Consider the following 16866-nt stretch of genomic DNA (forward strand, 5'->3'; position numbering starts at 1 on the left):
AGCGCAGAAAACCCGCTGCTCTCACACAGGCAGGTAGTAAGAAATAGCAGGAGAGCTTTTACTGCGTGCGTTCCAACAACAGTCTTTTCATTGTTGACTTTTGTCCAAAATTGACTGAGGGTTTCTTAAAACAGTTCATCAATACACTGTCGCACTGAATGTCAATAAACTTCTCTAGAAACTCAAAAATGCTTTGGTAGTTTTCAGGCAGGTTATCAACATCAATAGCAAATGGATTGCGCATCCCTTCCAAATCCTTTGCATTTTTAGGGATAATCACATCAAATTCTAGTATCAATGAACCCAAATGCTTTTCTATGACAAGCTGGACAACGTCAAAGCCCAATTCCATATCTACCAGTAGCCTAACTGATTCAAACCAGTAAATGATGCTGTTTTCTGGGACGCGACCTTCCTCTTCCACAACTTTTACAAATGCTAAACTATAGACAAATAAAACCTAACAATCAGACGACATTTAACATAATAACATGAAAATAAACTAAAAATTACAAACGTTTTCGGCCATACTCATGTTAGCCTTCTTCAAGAACCAACTGGCTGATCTTCTTCTTAAATTGAAATTACCGATCTGATCTACGTACATAGGCCTACATAAAAATCGAGAAAAGAAACGCATAAAAATGAAACGGCAAGGCAGTAGAGAGGCAAAATCACGTGGCGCTTAATTGCCTAGGAAAAAGCACAAATCAATGACGCAAAGTTACGTGAAGACATTTAGCTGATAGGAGCTGCGGCAACAGCGGCCTATTGAGACGAGGATTGCAAGATTTTATGAGCGGTGCTAAACTTACACATAAAAGATTTTTGAAATGGGCATGAAATGAAATCATGAAATATCGTAAAGCAAAGGAAACAAAAACACACAACAGAAAATTATTGAAGTTTTTTTCTTATGCAGTTGAAACGTTATCGTTCGTTTCTCAATCTTGCCGGACGTTTTTAGCATTCATAATCATGAGACAAGGCTGATCGACAGCAGGCAAAAGCCAAGTTAACGGAATTTATTTTAACACTCTACATGTAACGCACACAAAAGCCATATAAAGCGTAGGCTACTTTGCAACGAACTACTTTTGATCCAGTGGCTGTCTTCACTATGCAGTCCAACACAAGTCGTCAAACGTAGGCTATAGGCCCAGGCCAGGATGTAGGGGGGGCAGAGGGGGCAGTTGCCCCGGGCCCCCCGACTTTTGAAGGCCCCCCCCTATGTGGTTAAAATGTGATTTTGTGTTATTGTTTTTCCTTTTGGCCTTTAAAGTTTCTGCAAAATTCTGTGCAGTACTGGACTGATGCTACTGTAGACGTAGAGATGGGTTTTTTTTTGCATGGGGGCCCCCCCGATCTAAAAGTGCCCCAGGCCCCCCATCAGCTAAATCCGGCCCTGTATAGGCCTAAGTCGCAGTGGGTAAAGTACTTTTTTCTCTGTTATAAAAAATTTCGTTGAATACTTGTAGTAGGCCTACACCCTAGACAGCCTACTTGTTGATCGTATTTGACAAAACTTGCATTAGGCTATCCGGAAATAGTCCACTGGCAGGGTAAGTGATGTCAAGTAGTGGTCTCAGATTGAATTGCTTTGGAATTGGTTTCTTTGACAATTGCTGTTTCTTTTTCTTCCACTCTTCGTTCTTTTACATTTTCTTCTGATGAGTTATCCGATTTATTTGCTTCTTTGTTGGCTAAAAAGATAATATGGTATTGTGAAATTAGGTAGTGTGACCGGCGTGGTCTGTTTCAATATGGGTAAATATACTATTGATTTCGTGTAGCCAGTTTTCAATTTTTTTTTAGCTGTTAATGCTGGGTAGGTTAACCGAGTGGTTTCTAAACTTTGTAAGCCATTTTTCTTTGCTAAGTTGAAAACTTTTAGTCCTCTCCGATCATACGTAGATAGCCTATGCCCTGACAGATTCAGCATTGTCTTTTGAAATCACAAAGTTCGCACGCTCCGTGTTGCACTACCATTCTTGTCAAATTGTTGCGTCTTTGAATCAGCCATTATAGTTATTGTTGTAAACATGGATTGTCAACGTTGTTCGCAAAGGCCAAAACAACAAGTTTGTTTTAAATAAAAATAATTTTACAAGAGCATAGTTAATACATAGTTAATACATGGTATGCATGTTGTTCGACTTCAGCCACCCGCACTTGCTGTTGTTTCTCTGGGCAAGAAACTTTACGATAATTGCCTCTACCCAGTGATCGGTTTCGAGTAATGGGTAGTACCAAATTTAAGTCATAAGTAGAGTAGACAACTGGAAGCAGACATTGCCGTCGGCTGCAGCGTTGGTCAGGTGTACGTCGGAATGCGTACACCGATGCATAGCGCTCAAGTCCGCTCTCCCGCAATGCAGGATAAAGATATGAAAAACAAACAAAACAATATTCCTTTTCTGAACTTATGAAATTCCTCAGGAAGAACTTTTTCCCGGTTGGGAATCATGTATAGTTTTCTAGTCAAACACGTAGCTTACAAACATATACGGCACCGCGCATTATCTTCTAGGCTAGGCAACATCATAACATGGTAAACTCAGAAACGCAATAAAAGCATTAGTTTTGTTGAGTTACATTCATACCTTTCTCTTTGATCAGTTCACTTGTGAGATTTATCACAACTGCCATAAACGCTAGTCCAAAAAGTATCCAAAAGTAAACTGCAACTCTGTATACAACCACATAAGAAATGTCCGGGTTTGTTCCTGAAGAAACAACACAATAGCCAGGCTTCGATAGCTCAGTTGGTTAGCGCGTGACTTCTGGAAAGAAAAAACTTCAAGATCAAGCGACGCTGGTTCGACTCTCGAGGTGTGCGCTTGAGCAAAGCACGTTAAGGATTGCTCTCCATTCAGCGGCACCTAATGGGTGGAATAATTCCCCGGCAACAAGACTTTAACAATAGGAAACTTCACTTTGTCAATCTCGGTGACCGGGCCTGCGTCAGTGATTTAAAGCCTCTACAAGTATGCGAAACTGCCAGGATTAAACTCTGCAAGAAGCTCTACCAGTCCCAGGATAAAGATTCTATCAATCTTTGTCTACAAACAAAAACTATCATGATACAACTAGAGCATGTTTTTTCAAACTGGAGCAAATTTACGGATGAAATTTATTGATCAAGGTGGTGAATTGACCAAAGCCAGAAGGAAAGACTGCACAACATAAACCCAAATTGTAATATGAAAAGTGATGATCATGGTAAATTGATCTCTAATTATTACAAACCCAAATTGTAATATGAAAAGTGATGATCATGGTAAATTGATCTCTAATCTCCTGCAAGTGCAAAATCTTAACCATCAGGCGTAGTCTCTAACGCTTAAGAATCTTTATTGAATGAAGGTTTTGCCTTTATTCAATAGTGTCATAAAACACATCTAGTTTCAGTTAACCGTCGTTAGGCTTTAATAAGTTGGTTGCAAACTTAACACCGTGGAATATAAAATAGAACATTAGTAAAAGTTGCGCTCATACTACACAGCATGCAACGCTTCGGAGCCACTGCACTAAAATGTGAGTAGCAGACTCATCAAATAAAGCGAAGTCACGCAGTAATCATCCAACCACAAGCACAGTAAGCGAAACAATAGCAATAGTAGTAACGCAATAATAACGCAATTTTACGACAAATAGATTGAATTATTCAACGCAAGTTACCTTGACACCTTTTACGTTTCTGGTACCCTATTTTTTCGTCCTAATTGATAACATTCATACTTGTTAACAACTTTACTTACCAACAACATAGTCTCCGAACCCGATGGTAGAGAGAGTTACAAAGGAGTAATAAAATGCCTCATGGAAAGTCCATTCCTCAACAGCAACAAAGATTGCTGAAGGAATGATGAGGCAAAACACGAAAAGAGACACAACAGTGGACAGAAGCACCAAGTATTTTCTCCGTGTCGTGTTATGTCCCTGGTAAGAAAATTGTTTCGTTACTTAGGCTACATATCAAAATCATACAAACTTATTAGCCTTAGCCTGTAAATCGCAAGCTAGCTGTACAGTAAACCAATTGTCTATTATTGCCCAGAGCCGTTAAGAGACTAATTTGGCCCTGTACGGTACCAACGCCATTCCCAGCCCCCAAAAAAGATACTGCCAAAAAAATCTTTCTTTAGATATATGGAGGAAAATAGAAGTAAATCACTAGGAAAGAGTAGGCTACTAATTTTCTAAAATAAAATAAGTTTAATACAAAAACACTATGGTAAAAAATGCAAGACGTTTTTTATAACTTTTTGTTCCCCGTGGAGAGATTCTGGAGCTATAAAATCACCTAAGCTCTTACACACCCTGGACCTGGTCAACGCCACTGCCATTGCCTGCATAGCGAACGCTTAAATTAAACATCGATTCGGTAGGTCTATAAGCCGCTTACTCTGCAGCAAGGGCCTCAAACACGCGTCCGCGAGGGCTTTTGGTGTGACCCTCGATGCATTATTAAACTTTGAAATAATTAACAATTGCAGTACGGTACATATTTTCTCTATATATTTAGAAAAATAAAATTCCTTCTAAAATTGCTTAAAAAACCTGACATGCCCATTAAACTTCACACGACTTTTCAGCACTACTGTCGCGCCATTTTATTGCTTGCAAAGAACTCGTATTGTTACATCACAATCACATTCCCTATTCACTCATTGTGTCGTTATCGCAATAGCAACCTTGGTATTTGCTGAAGTCAGTCTTCAAGAGTTTAGTTTTTCCCGCTCTTTTGAAAGTTTATTGCTAAGTTTTTACTCTCCAGGTCCGTCGTTTCGTTTGCGTTCTTTTCTGTTTATTTCTTTGTCGTTTACGTTTTTTTTGCGTTCGTACAGTGTTTTTCCATGTGTTTGTTTTTACTATTTATTCTTGCGATCAAACGTTCTCGGTGTGTTCTTACTACCTTTTTCACTGCGTTTTAACTGTGTTATTTCGTTTATCAACTTCTTATTGTGTAGGCCTAATATTGCGGCTCTCGGGTTAAATTACAAGTGTTCATTAATTCTCTGAGTAATTTGAGTTTGAGACCCTTGCTGCACAAATAGTTTTCCTCTGGAACATAGCTTATATTCAGGGTCGTGTTTAGATATTAATGGGAGTATGATACTGAACTTTTTCACTTCACGTGGAACGCATGTTACTCCTGATTTTAATTTCTTATAATGCTTAACTTAATTTACAGTAGAGCAATATACTTCAGTTACCTTTTTTCTCAACTTTTTGTCAAGTCTTTTGAATAAGCCAGCGAGTTTGGAGCCAATCTCACCAAGCATTACAGCAAATATAGGCAAGCCGATAATTGCATAAAAGAAACAAAAAATTTGACCTCCGGTTGTTCGCGGAGAAATGTTTCCATAACCTAAAAAGTAAAATAACATGTAAAATTAAAACGTATACTGTACTATATCTATAGTCCCACATGTCTGCGCTACTTTCAGAATGCTACATCCAATCATCCATACAAGATAACCTATTCACATAAGTTCTTTTTGAACAGATTGGTGTGCCAAGATAGCTGTGAAGTTGTGAAGTAAACTTGCTAGTTTGATAATATTATCGACAAATACCACTATCAATTCTTTCTGAAATTTTAATAACAAAAAGGCCTTCAAGAAAATTTTGGTATAGCCCTAGTCTTCTATCAATAGTATCTGTAATGCAAACCAAACTAAACTAACAATTGACATTATGTGTTCAAGTTGGGCAGACCTATGAATGACTGTAGGCACTTTTCTCTAGAGCAAATTACTTTTCAAACCATTAAAGAAATCAAGGGCTATAGCCTAAAGGCCACACCGCAATTGACGGCACGCCTTTTAGTGTCTTGCCAAAAACACAGCTACAAGCTTTTGAGTGGTATCGAACAGGTGCCTTATCGAACGTCGAACTAAGGCCCTCATCACTCGGCTATGCAGCCAATTGTGTTAGTCATAAAGATAGACACGTATTATTAATTAAATACCAACCGATTGTTGTTAACACTGTTCCAGCAAAGAAGAAAGAGTTCTGGTAATTCCAGTTGTGAGCGCAACTTGCTTCACGTACGGAATTGAATCTAACTCCGTTTCTCGTTGCTGTCAAAACCAACTGCAACCACAAAGAACAACTCTGCTGATATTTTCAAAGTTAACCAATTTACAGACAATCTAAATCAAAACCATTTATCAATAGCTGACCGGGCTTAATCCAAGACTTAAGGAGAATGGGGCTATATCAGGCCCAGCTGAGAAAACCGAAACCCCCAAAAAAGACACTTCTGCAGTAAAACAAAACAAAAACCAAGACATGGTTTCAAGACATAGGAAATGGCAAACACCGTCATCATGGAAAGAAATAACTTTCCACCAAAAAGGAGGAGGGTCTCTAAAATAACTGCGGAATAAATCAAAGCACGTTATATCAAAACAGCTCTGAAAAATACGTGGTGTGTTTTGTTTGGTTTCCGGCACTGGAAAGATTCGGGGCCCCTAAAACCTATCGAGACTTCAGGTCCAAATAGAACCCTTGAATCTCTTCTCGATTGAACAAGATTTCATTTAGAATTTTTTCGACCCGATTCACTGATTCGACAGTTTTATTGCTGTCTGGTTAGATTCGGTCGTTGTTTAATCTCGTTTTGAAAGCAGAATCTTTAACAAACCATCTTCTATTTCTTCGTTTAAGCTTCTGGGACCGAGGGTCTATCCTTTTATCATTCCTGATGTACAAGACATCTCTGTGGCTACTTGGGTGGACCATAAATGGAGTTCTGAATGGAAGTCAAGCGCCACCAGATTCTATTCGTTCATCCCCAACGCCGACACACGCCCCATCGGCCGGACACTATCAAGACAGGCATGGGTGCGCCTCAACCGTCTCCGTACGGGCATCGGGATTTTCCGCTCAACCATGCACCAATGGGGAATGGCCTTTTCCTCCTCCTGTGAATGTGGTGCCGAGGAACAGACCGCAGACCACATCATTTATGACTGTTTCATCTTCAAGCCACCTAACGGAGTGGAAGGTCTGCGTGTCATGGATAATGAAACCAAAGACTGGCGGCTCTCCAGTAGCCTTCCAGTGTAGTCCGGGAGCATCGTGAATAGGGGGTGGTAAAAGGATAGACCGTCGGCCCCAGACGCTCACACGACGACGACGACGATCCCAGATTCACAATGTTCAATGATGGATCTTTAAATTTAGCAATTGTTATGGCATGGTTAATGCCTTGTCACTCTGCGACTGCTAAAGTTTTTTAATAATTACTTTTTTGAATTTTACATCATATTTACCACGTGATCACAATATCACATCAACTTATCTGCACTAATGTGGGAAAAAACACAATTGCTTCAGTTTTTAATATTTGTGATAGGATCTAAACCGGACCGATACCTACCAGAAGCAATTGTGGTGAAGACACTCCCCTCTCGTTTACTGGGCGGTTTAATTGCGTTACATTTTTGGCAAGAAAATATTGGAAATCCGGTTGGTTTGAAAACAATCAGAAACATTGTTAACTCCCACTAATAACTTTAATAAACACTCTTTTCAAATTTCAAGTGTCTACTATGTAGACACTATATAGTCGTTTATTTTTAATATTTTAATAGATGGAATTCACTACGGAAATTATTTTTATCGAAGAGAAACACTGTATAGTGGTGAAAACATGTGGCTTTAGTTACAGTTTCAAAAATGTTACATTTTTTAGGTTATTTGAATCAATTTTGATTTAACTCTTCAGTACTTTCCCAGTTTTTGCGCTCTGAAACCTCCTATAAATAGCTAGGTTCATTTATGCAGTAGTTTAACATAATTATTTTTTGTAATGTAGTCGTAGCCTACTTTTTAAGACATTTTGTTTTCATACGTTCAGTTTACATTACTGATAAGTTGGAGAAAAGGCTTGTCAAACTGATTCTGTATGTTTCTTGTCAAAATTTTAACACCGAAATTAATACGTTCAGCTCCAAATGCTATTAACTTCAATGGTCCGTTTTTACTAAGTTTGTCACTTCGGTTCAAATCTCTAATTAAGTTAATAAACATGGCTCTGTTGAATTGTTAATAACGTAAGTTTAATGCTAATAGAGCAGGAAGGTGTTTAAAACGTGAATCAAATAATGGCGGCTTAATGAATATAATTATTTCTCAAGGACTGAACAAATTTTGGCAAGCTAATGTTGCTAATTAAATTAGCCATAGCGTACGCTGAAAGTGCATCCAGATCACTGCCAGTACTTTAAACTCACTATCAATATCCTACTTCTGTCAAACGGTGCAATAGATTAACTTACAGTATATACTGTTACTGTACCAGTTAAAGCTAGTGTTCGGTAACAACAGCTGCTGCCATATAGCTCTACGTTTCAATCAAACAGTTGTGAAGACAATACTTGTACGAGACAAGCTTCTACTTTAGCTTACATTGATAATCTTTTTTACAGTTGCATTCTCCTGTCTTGCATTTGTAAAGTTGTAATTTCTTAACTCTGCAATACTTGCTTCACATTTTTCTTCTTCCAGTGAATATTCAAGTGAATAAAACACTCCAGCACCGATTAGTAAATATATGACGTAAGCGAATATTAACCCTGTAATTGTTCTCCATTTCATTGCTAAAGGATTAGGCTGAAAAAACAATGTTTAAGTTGAAAAATAATTAAAGGATTGTAGGTCTGGTTTCTCTTTAACTGATAAAATTTTTGGAAAACTGGCATCTGACACACAAAGGCAAACTCATCTGAAACAATTTAACAAGACAGAAACAATCATCCATGCAACATATAATAGGAATATTTGGTCTAATTAATTATTATTTATCTGAGGCCATCGATGCCTGGTTCAGGCAAGGCAATTGAAGAAGAAGGTCTGGTTACTGACTGTTTTTGCTGCTTACTTAATACAGCTAGCTTGCAGGCTACTCAGCCTATTGAAACATACGCTTCTGTTGCGCTGTAACGTGAAGTTTGAAAGAGCGACTGTGCAAGATATAACTGGTAGTACTTCTGAGCAGTTTATGAACCCTGAAGTAGGTTAACCAGCTTACAAAGTCGCCTTTTACAGTACATCGTTTCAACGGGTATTGATGTTGAAAAGAAGTAAAAAAAGAAAATTTGGTAGCGTGTTGCATCTCGCTTCCGTGCATTGTAATAGTTTAGCTATGCTGACCATAGGCATTTGCATGTTGCCAACGACAATGCTGTGACAGCATTCGTTTGCTACCTTTTCAGATCATCTACTGTGACGCACTCGCTTAACTTCCTGAAAAATATTGTAAAAGTTTTGTTTTGTTCATGATAAACAACCATCTTATGCTCAAACGATAAAACCAAAAACATATTTTAAGACCTGACTTGAAACGTTTCATAGAAACACTACCTTGAGCGTTGAACGTGCAAGCTTGGTTGTTTTGCAATTCTTTTCGCTATTTTCAAAAATGGGGAAGACGATTTCTTTTTAAAATTGACTTTTACTCCGTTTTAGTGGTGTTTACTCCAACTTCAAAAGATAATGTGAAGAAAGGGCCGTTCTTCCCGGCTATCAGCACAAGGCTGAGCACTCACTAGAAATTACCTTATGGTGACAAAAAATACCAGGTCAAATTGTAAAAAAGTTGCTGACGAAGATGCTTCATCATAGTCTCAAAGGCATAGCCGTACGAGCCAGGGGGGCAGCTGCCCCCCTGTTGTTTCAAAACATCGCGAATTCGGGCAAAATCTTGCAATTATTACTGCAAAATTTGCTATATGAAAAGCTACAAAATTGCATGAATTAAGAAAAACTATAAATTAACATATTTTACCTATCAAACTAAGTACAGCCTCTTATTTGCACAAGAAATGTGCCTCAAAATTTTCATTTGGCACACCCTTATTGATGTATTGTATGGTGATCAAACTGTAGTACGAAATGCATTTAACCAACTGCATCATGCCAACTTGGGCAGCCACCAAAATATGTCTCTAATACTTTTGTGAAACTGTCCAAATCAAAACGCAAAATTTGCTATATAGCTAATTTTGTTAATTTTCACAAATGCATCGTGTTGATTTGGGCAGCTGAAAACATGAAATTATCTGATGAAACTGATTAGTCTGTTTATGCAACTGCCCAAATTAGCGTGAGGCAAGTTTTGTTCTATCTTCATTACTTTGGTAAGAAATTCTAGCTAGCTGGTGATCTTGTTATGTTAGTTTTTCACTGTTATCATGCACCGCATACATTATATTTGGGCAATTTCTATAAAAGCGTGCAGATTTGGGCAAATTTACGTTCTGCCCCCCAAAAATGGTTTGGTCTCGTACGGCTATGCTCAAAGGTGACACTCCAAGTTATGTTATCAAAGAGTAGTCAGGAGTTGATTATAAGACTGGAAAAGAAAAATCTCACGACAGAGAAACTTGGCCCTTCATTGTCTCCAACCCTCGACGAGAGAAAGGAACTTAATGATGATGATGATGGCACCCCAAAAACAAAATGATTAAAAGTGATTTTATCCAATGCTACGGGAAAAATTGCTGTTTTATTTTATCAACAGTTTGCGCTTGCGATATGAACGTGGCTGCGATGAAGTTGCAGAGAAACGAAGCGCTGCATGGACAGTGGACACCCATTCGATGTCTCTGCTTCACCTTATTTTGCACTAATATGTAGGCTACTGAGCAGTCAAAAATATCACCAGCGATTTGACTGCTTTGAGACAAAGAGGAAGGTATTGGCTTTCAAGTGCTATGCTTGGACAATCTGACAAGACAACCCCAAGAGAAATATCAAGTTACCAAGTCAGCACGCGCACAAAAACGTGAACGACTTCTATTGCGGACGAGCAAAACTTTATTACGAGCGAATGCTAGTTCACGAGCCAACGGTTGGAAACACTGACTTAGCAAATCTATTTTCAGTTTTTACCTTTATTCAACCTCTGCAGACGAGTTGGAAATAGCCTAACAATAACAAAACAATAAGAAAAGAACCGTCTGCGGACGTTGAATCAATATACAAAATGACTGATTTGTTGCCTGGAAAAACACTGACCTCGCATACCGAAATCTTAGCTACACAGAATTATTGAAATCAATCGTCTGAACAACAAAACAAAGTTTGCTTCAGCGTCACCAGTACCGCTTCCAAAATTGTAGGCTACCGATGAAGAAATGTAGGCTAGCATCCTAATAAATATCTGAAATAAGCTTACATCTGCTTACCAATTGCATTATTTTACAGTATATTTAATTTTTGCAGATACTGAATCAAAGCTTAACGTTCAACCCAAATTGGAATACCAAATACAAAAGCTTCCCAAATTGATAAATACTACATTTTACATTCTAACAAAAATGTTAATGTACTTCAAAATTAATACAACACTATGCAATGTTCCTAAACTGGTAGAATGTTGAAAACTCATGGTATTGGTAAGTATTGATTTGTCCAAATAACTACACATTTTTGCCCAGATGATTTTATTAACTGCATTAGTAGGATATACAGAAAAAAGCAAAAAACTCATAAGGCTACCAGTAGGCTACCCAGCTTGCTTTCAAATCCTACCCGTAAAGAAATTTAGCCTACATGCTGGTAAATAAGCTTACTTCTGCTCACCAATTGTGCTCTTTTACACTTACTTTTTGCAAATGTTCAATCGAAACTTATCATTCTGCCCAAATTGCAATACCATATTATGCATTAATGCATTATGCAATAGTTTCCAAAATCGATGATAATACAATTTACAATCATTGGAAAATATCCATGGATCTTGTAGAGAACGCTGCTAATCAGCATGCGCACTCGGAGTGCGCATGCTGATTGCACTCGTATACAGACGGCGACACTCCTGGGCATAATTGGCGAGGAATGACCGGGACACGAAGTCGTCTTCACTGCTGCCTTGTTTATTGACTTAATCTTTAACTGAATAGCGATTGATTGCAAGTAGAGTTCTTCACAGCTGCATTGTTATTGACTTAATCTTTAACTGAATAACGCTTGACAGAATAGAATCCAATAAAACACCAAAAATGAAAGCACCACCACCAGAACTCAGTACGGTACACTGTCGTTTTGCATTATTAACTTATTGCAAGCTCTACACACGACCATATAACGCAACACAACGGTAGATCTACGTGTCGATGAAGTAGGCTACAGTATAGGAATGCGGTTTAGGCATCATACAAAAATTGATTGCGAGATAGAATTCCGAGAGCAGCAGCTCGAGGTATTTGTCAAATGCAAGAACATTCCAGAATCCTACTTGACGCCAGTGAAGCGAAGCGCGTGACGTCAGAGAGAAAGCTCTCGGGCGCTACATATCTCATATATTATAACAATTATGTAAAGTTTGTAAACTGGTGAGATGTCGAAACTGGTAAGATTGATTTTCCCAAATTCGCAAGGGGAAGCAACCACCCCCCTCTGCCCCACATCTCCTACGGCTATGGTTATAGCATGGCAGTAATTTTGACTACTATCTTATATTTTGTAGGCATGCTCTCAAGATATTACAAAAATATGCCTTTACTTGTTTTTTTTAACTTCAGCCGCACTTTCATACAATTTAAGCTTGCTATGATGAACAGAGTAACACCGAACAAGACGGACATAGGCTACTTTCGAATCTACATGAAACATAAGGGAATGGTAGATTCAGGTAGAAGCGAATGAGGCAATTGCCTGCCTCCACTTGGAGGGCTCCCTGGTTAGTTTACAAGTGTTTACTTTTACATGCATTCAGGTTATTTGCATAAGTTTTACATCAGAAAAAAACTTTTCGAAGCGGTTTTTAGCAGGTCGCTTCGAGCCAAAAAAACAATGGCATGCTCATATCATCATATGACAACGTTGCGGTAGAGAGTCGAGTAGGAAAAGTAAGAACAACGCTTGGCGCAGTATTTAGACTTTTAGACTGGCCTTTGCAGTCTTGTATCTATTCTGCCACAAACCATCGATAACTTGACTTGGTTTCAATGCATGTGTAAGTAGGAACACAATCTTGTCTTGCCTTTGGTATAGCAAGATCTGGAATCAAATCTAGATCCACTTGAAGTGGTCGCAAGAACACAAATCAATATCCATCACTTAACTGAAAGGAAAACATAAACAATGTGATGCATTCAAAACAGAAAACTGATTATTTATTTTATCAGGAGTTGGTAAACTGGTATGCAAACGAAGTGAAACCTTTAAATGTTATTGTTTCCACATATCGTGCAAACCTTGATGTCTTCTACCGAAAGTAACATTTTAAACAAACAATACAGCTAAACGTCTTTTCTTGTAAAACGACAACAATACTTTAAAAATTAGCATCAACCTTTACCTTGTTAATTTGCTTAGCCTACCAACACATAAAAGTTAATCTATTTTTTATACAATTTATCCTCGTCAATCTTGTTTGGATTTTGCAATTTGGTATTTCTCTAAACATAATGTTTTCGTGAGGTGATAGAAATTGATGGAATCTTCTTTGAGCCTTTTCTCAAAGTTTTAGATAAATACCAACTTATTGTCTATATATAAACTACGTAACTGGTTTGTGTCTGTGATGGAAATTGTGCTGGTTGGATCAAAGCGCCTTTGATCAATAAAAATTAAGTTTGAAGCAAAAAAAAAACAGTCAGACATAACATTTGTAAGGAATCGTACATAGCATGAGCTCTGTTGGAGGGGGAGCCGCGGGGGTGATTACCTCCCACCAATCGGAGTGGGGGGGTAACTAATGCAAAATTACCTCCCTACTAATGTAGAAATAAAAATTTCATTTTCAATATATTTTTTACTTTTGGATTTTATTTTCATGTTTTTATTTTGTTGCACAACTTTTGAGGTTTTTGCTTGGAAACTCCAACTCGCAAGACAACGCCAAGTCATCTATGGCCAAACTAGGTATGCTGTCAAAAATATACGCATCACAATGCGCTATGTGTGACGTCATAGTCTCTCACTGCTACAAACTGTTTAATTTTGCTTTTACCACTCAAGAACAAAACCCACTACAGTTGCACTGTTTCATTGTCTTTGTATCTTCGGTTGTTGTAAAAGTTAATGCATTTTAGCTTTTAATTTATTTTTTTCTGAATTGAATGTAGGCCTAGAACTTAGATGCTGAAACTTTTTCTTTCACTGCGGATGTTATGGCACAGGTTATCGTGTTGTATTCATGCAATTGTAAATTAAGTTATAGAAAGCTTTGACCTTAACGCTTTTGATCTTTTACATCTAACCATTTAGCGTCTGAAGTGCAAAATTTGGAGGACTTGAGCCAAGGAAGAACACAGAGAGGAATTTTTGCGTCCGTCTCCTCGTCCAGCCAAAATTGTCTAAAAACCTCAAAAAATGTGGCAAATGTTAAAAAGCTTTTGCTCGCAATTTTAGATTCGTTAAAATAATTTTTCGATTTTAAATCGTGCTGAAAGGCAAAAATTTTGCGCCTTCGGCGCAAAACATACCGCTTAAGACGCTGTATAAGAAACTGAAGCTTTCAGTAATGCGAAGGAGGGCCTGGGTAGCAAACTCTCAGAAGAATATGTGATGCGATAATCCAATAAGTCCCCTGTCGATATCAAAACATCGTTCCTGCCCCTGCTTAAATTACCCCCCACTCTCAGGAAATGTCCGGAGCCCCTGGTACACAGAAAAAAAATCTGAAACCAAACAAGCACCAGTAGCCTATAGTTATTTTGAATACACTACTGTGTATCAGACCAATTCTTGGAAAAGCTATCATTCATCATTGTCAGCCATTGTTGTTCCACTGCAGGATGAAGGCCTTCCCCATATCTTTATAATTTTGTCTGTCTTTGCACGTTTGTGTCCAGTGTTTGTCGAATTGGTAGAGTTCGTCTCGCCATCTTGTTTTCTGTTTCCATCTTTTGCGTTTATTGTCAAGCGGTATCCAGTCAGTAGTTCTTGTCCATCTGTTGTCAGTTGTTCGGAAAAGCTATAAGCTCACTTAAATGTTGATCAAGTGTTGTATTCAAATACGTGACTCTGTTTAAGGTTAAGAAATGTCACTTTACTTCAAAACCTAACGACCGGCGATAGGTTGTTTGTTAACAAAATAAACGTGTCAATACAAATTAAGTACCCGCATATATATTTGCAAAACTATATCTGATGCTTCATTCTGTAGTCATCTGCAGGGGCTTGAGCTACAGAATAAGCGAATAGTTGTGTCTCCATTAAGGTGTCTCCAATCACCATGGGCGTCTCCCGCTTAGTTCTTTTGACTTTTAGCGCGGCAGTGATTTTTGCTACAATAGCAAAAAGTCAGTTTCTTCCAGCTATCGGAATAAATCCTCTTCCTTCATTTACCGGAATAAGTCAGCTTCCAAGTGAGTAGCTTACTTCAATATGCAGTAGCCTACACTTGGCCTTCAAGCTGCGTCGAAGGGTAATTTCAAAATACCGATTGTTGGTTTACGAAATCAAAACCGATTGTTAATTTCTTATTGTTGTTCAGGTTGCATATTTTGCCCACCCAACAGTATTTGTATACCATCCCGAGGAACTTGTGAATGCTTACCTGGTTTTGTTAGAGGAGCAGGAACTTTTTGTACACGAATCGGAGCTTGTAAGTTGCTACCAATGAGTTTATTAGGTTTGAATATTTGCTACTGTTATTATGATTAATACGTTTTTTGACTACCGGCTTTGTTAACTTATAATTCAGAAGGTTATGGTAAATTTTGTTTGTCAACACAGTAACGTAAACATAGCATATGAAACGCCTACCCATAACTATTTGCCTACACCGACAACTATTAAGCTACCGGTAATAGTTTCCTACTAATCTTGCTACAACGTTTCTTGTAGTTTTTGACTAGCAGGCTAACTTTGCTAACTGTAACATTCTTTTCAGCGCGAAACTCCTTGTACACTTTGTGTACTGTGAACTGCTATCCTAACGGTTACTGTACACGTCCAAGTCCATTCAGTGTGGTACCACCTAGATGCATTTGCAACAGACCTTACATAAGAAGGAACAACAGATGTGTTCGAAGAATTCCAAGTTAGTTATGGTATTGTGGTATTTTTTTCCTTCCAATGTGTCATGTGTGACTATGACTGTGTCGTTAGCATTAGCAAGTTCGTACAAGCACAAATTGTTAAATTTGCATTTTAAGGTTTCTATATGCATATCGCCTCACACCAATAGTAGCAAGAGGTATGGAAATCAAACCTTGTGGATGGGCTTTTTGAAAAGTCCAAAGGTTTTAAAACTTCTTCTTGATATCTTAGGGAAAATATTGAAATTTTTAAGTCAACCTATCTAAAATGTTATTAGTGCGGCCGCCACAACTTTCGTTCACAGTGCTAAAGTGGCCGCGATGCAAAACAGTTTACGATAGGGGGGTGTGTTAATTGTCGATTCATACCGTACGCTGCTAAAAATTTGTGGAGCAGTATCAAACTCTAGAATATTTATAAAAAATCGACATACGATACCCCTAACCCCCATGTACATGCCCCCTGAATATAAGGTACCCCTATTTTCAGAAAAATATGAGATTGTTGGCCTTTTCACCCACTATACTTGCGTTTTAGTGGTATTTATCTTACTCATATGTGGCTTTTCGGGGTCTGTGTGTTCAAATGTGACATTAGAAAATTCCTAAGAATTTTCAATATGGCGGTATTTCAATATGGCGGCCAAAATGGGGCTTGGAATGGGTACTTTTGTAAATTTTGACCAAACATAGTTGTGTGATATGTCGAATTATAAGTTTTCGAGGGCGTAGAATACGAATTTGATCCCAAAAGTAGGCTTATTCTTTCCTGGCATGCGCAATGAATATACCTGAGTATTTATATATGTTCATACTGATGAATTATGCTTGTTATTTTGCATTGTGTTTTGCAATA

At 38.1% G+C, this 16866-nt stretch overlaps 1 protein-coding gene across 1 annotated transcript; it reads right to left on the reverse strand.

Moving 5' to 3' along the window:
- Positions 1-1010: 1010 nt before the first annotated feature.
- LOC145768657 (potassium channel, subfamily K, member 16-like) lies at positions 1011-8623 on the reverse strand. Its single transcript, XM_082580214.1, has 6 exons — positions 8425-8623; positions 5982-6102; positions 5220-5374; positions 3762-3942; positions 2604-2726; positions 1011-1703 (listed from the first exon to the last, which is right to left on the reverse strand). The coding sequence occupies exons 1-6, from the start codon at positions 8611-8613 to the stop codon at positions 1573-1575; spliced, it is 900 nt and encodes a 299-aa protein (XP_082436340.1). The 5' UTR covers positions 8614-8623; the 3' UTR covers positions 1011-1572.
- Positions 8624-16866: the final 8243 nt, after the last annotated feature.

Source organism: Aplidium turbinatum, chromosome 4 (genome assembly GCF_918807975.1).
Source record: "Aplidium turbinatum chromosome 4, kaAplTurb1.1, whole genome shotgun sequence".
Classification (NCBI taxonomy): domain Eukaryota; kingdom Metazoa; phylum Chordata; class Ascidiacea; order Aplousobranchia; family Polyclinidae; genus Aplidium; species Aplidium turbinatum.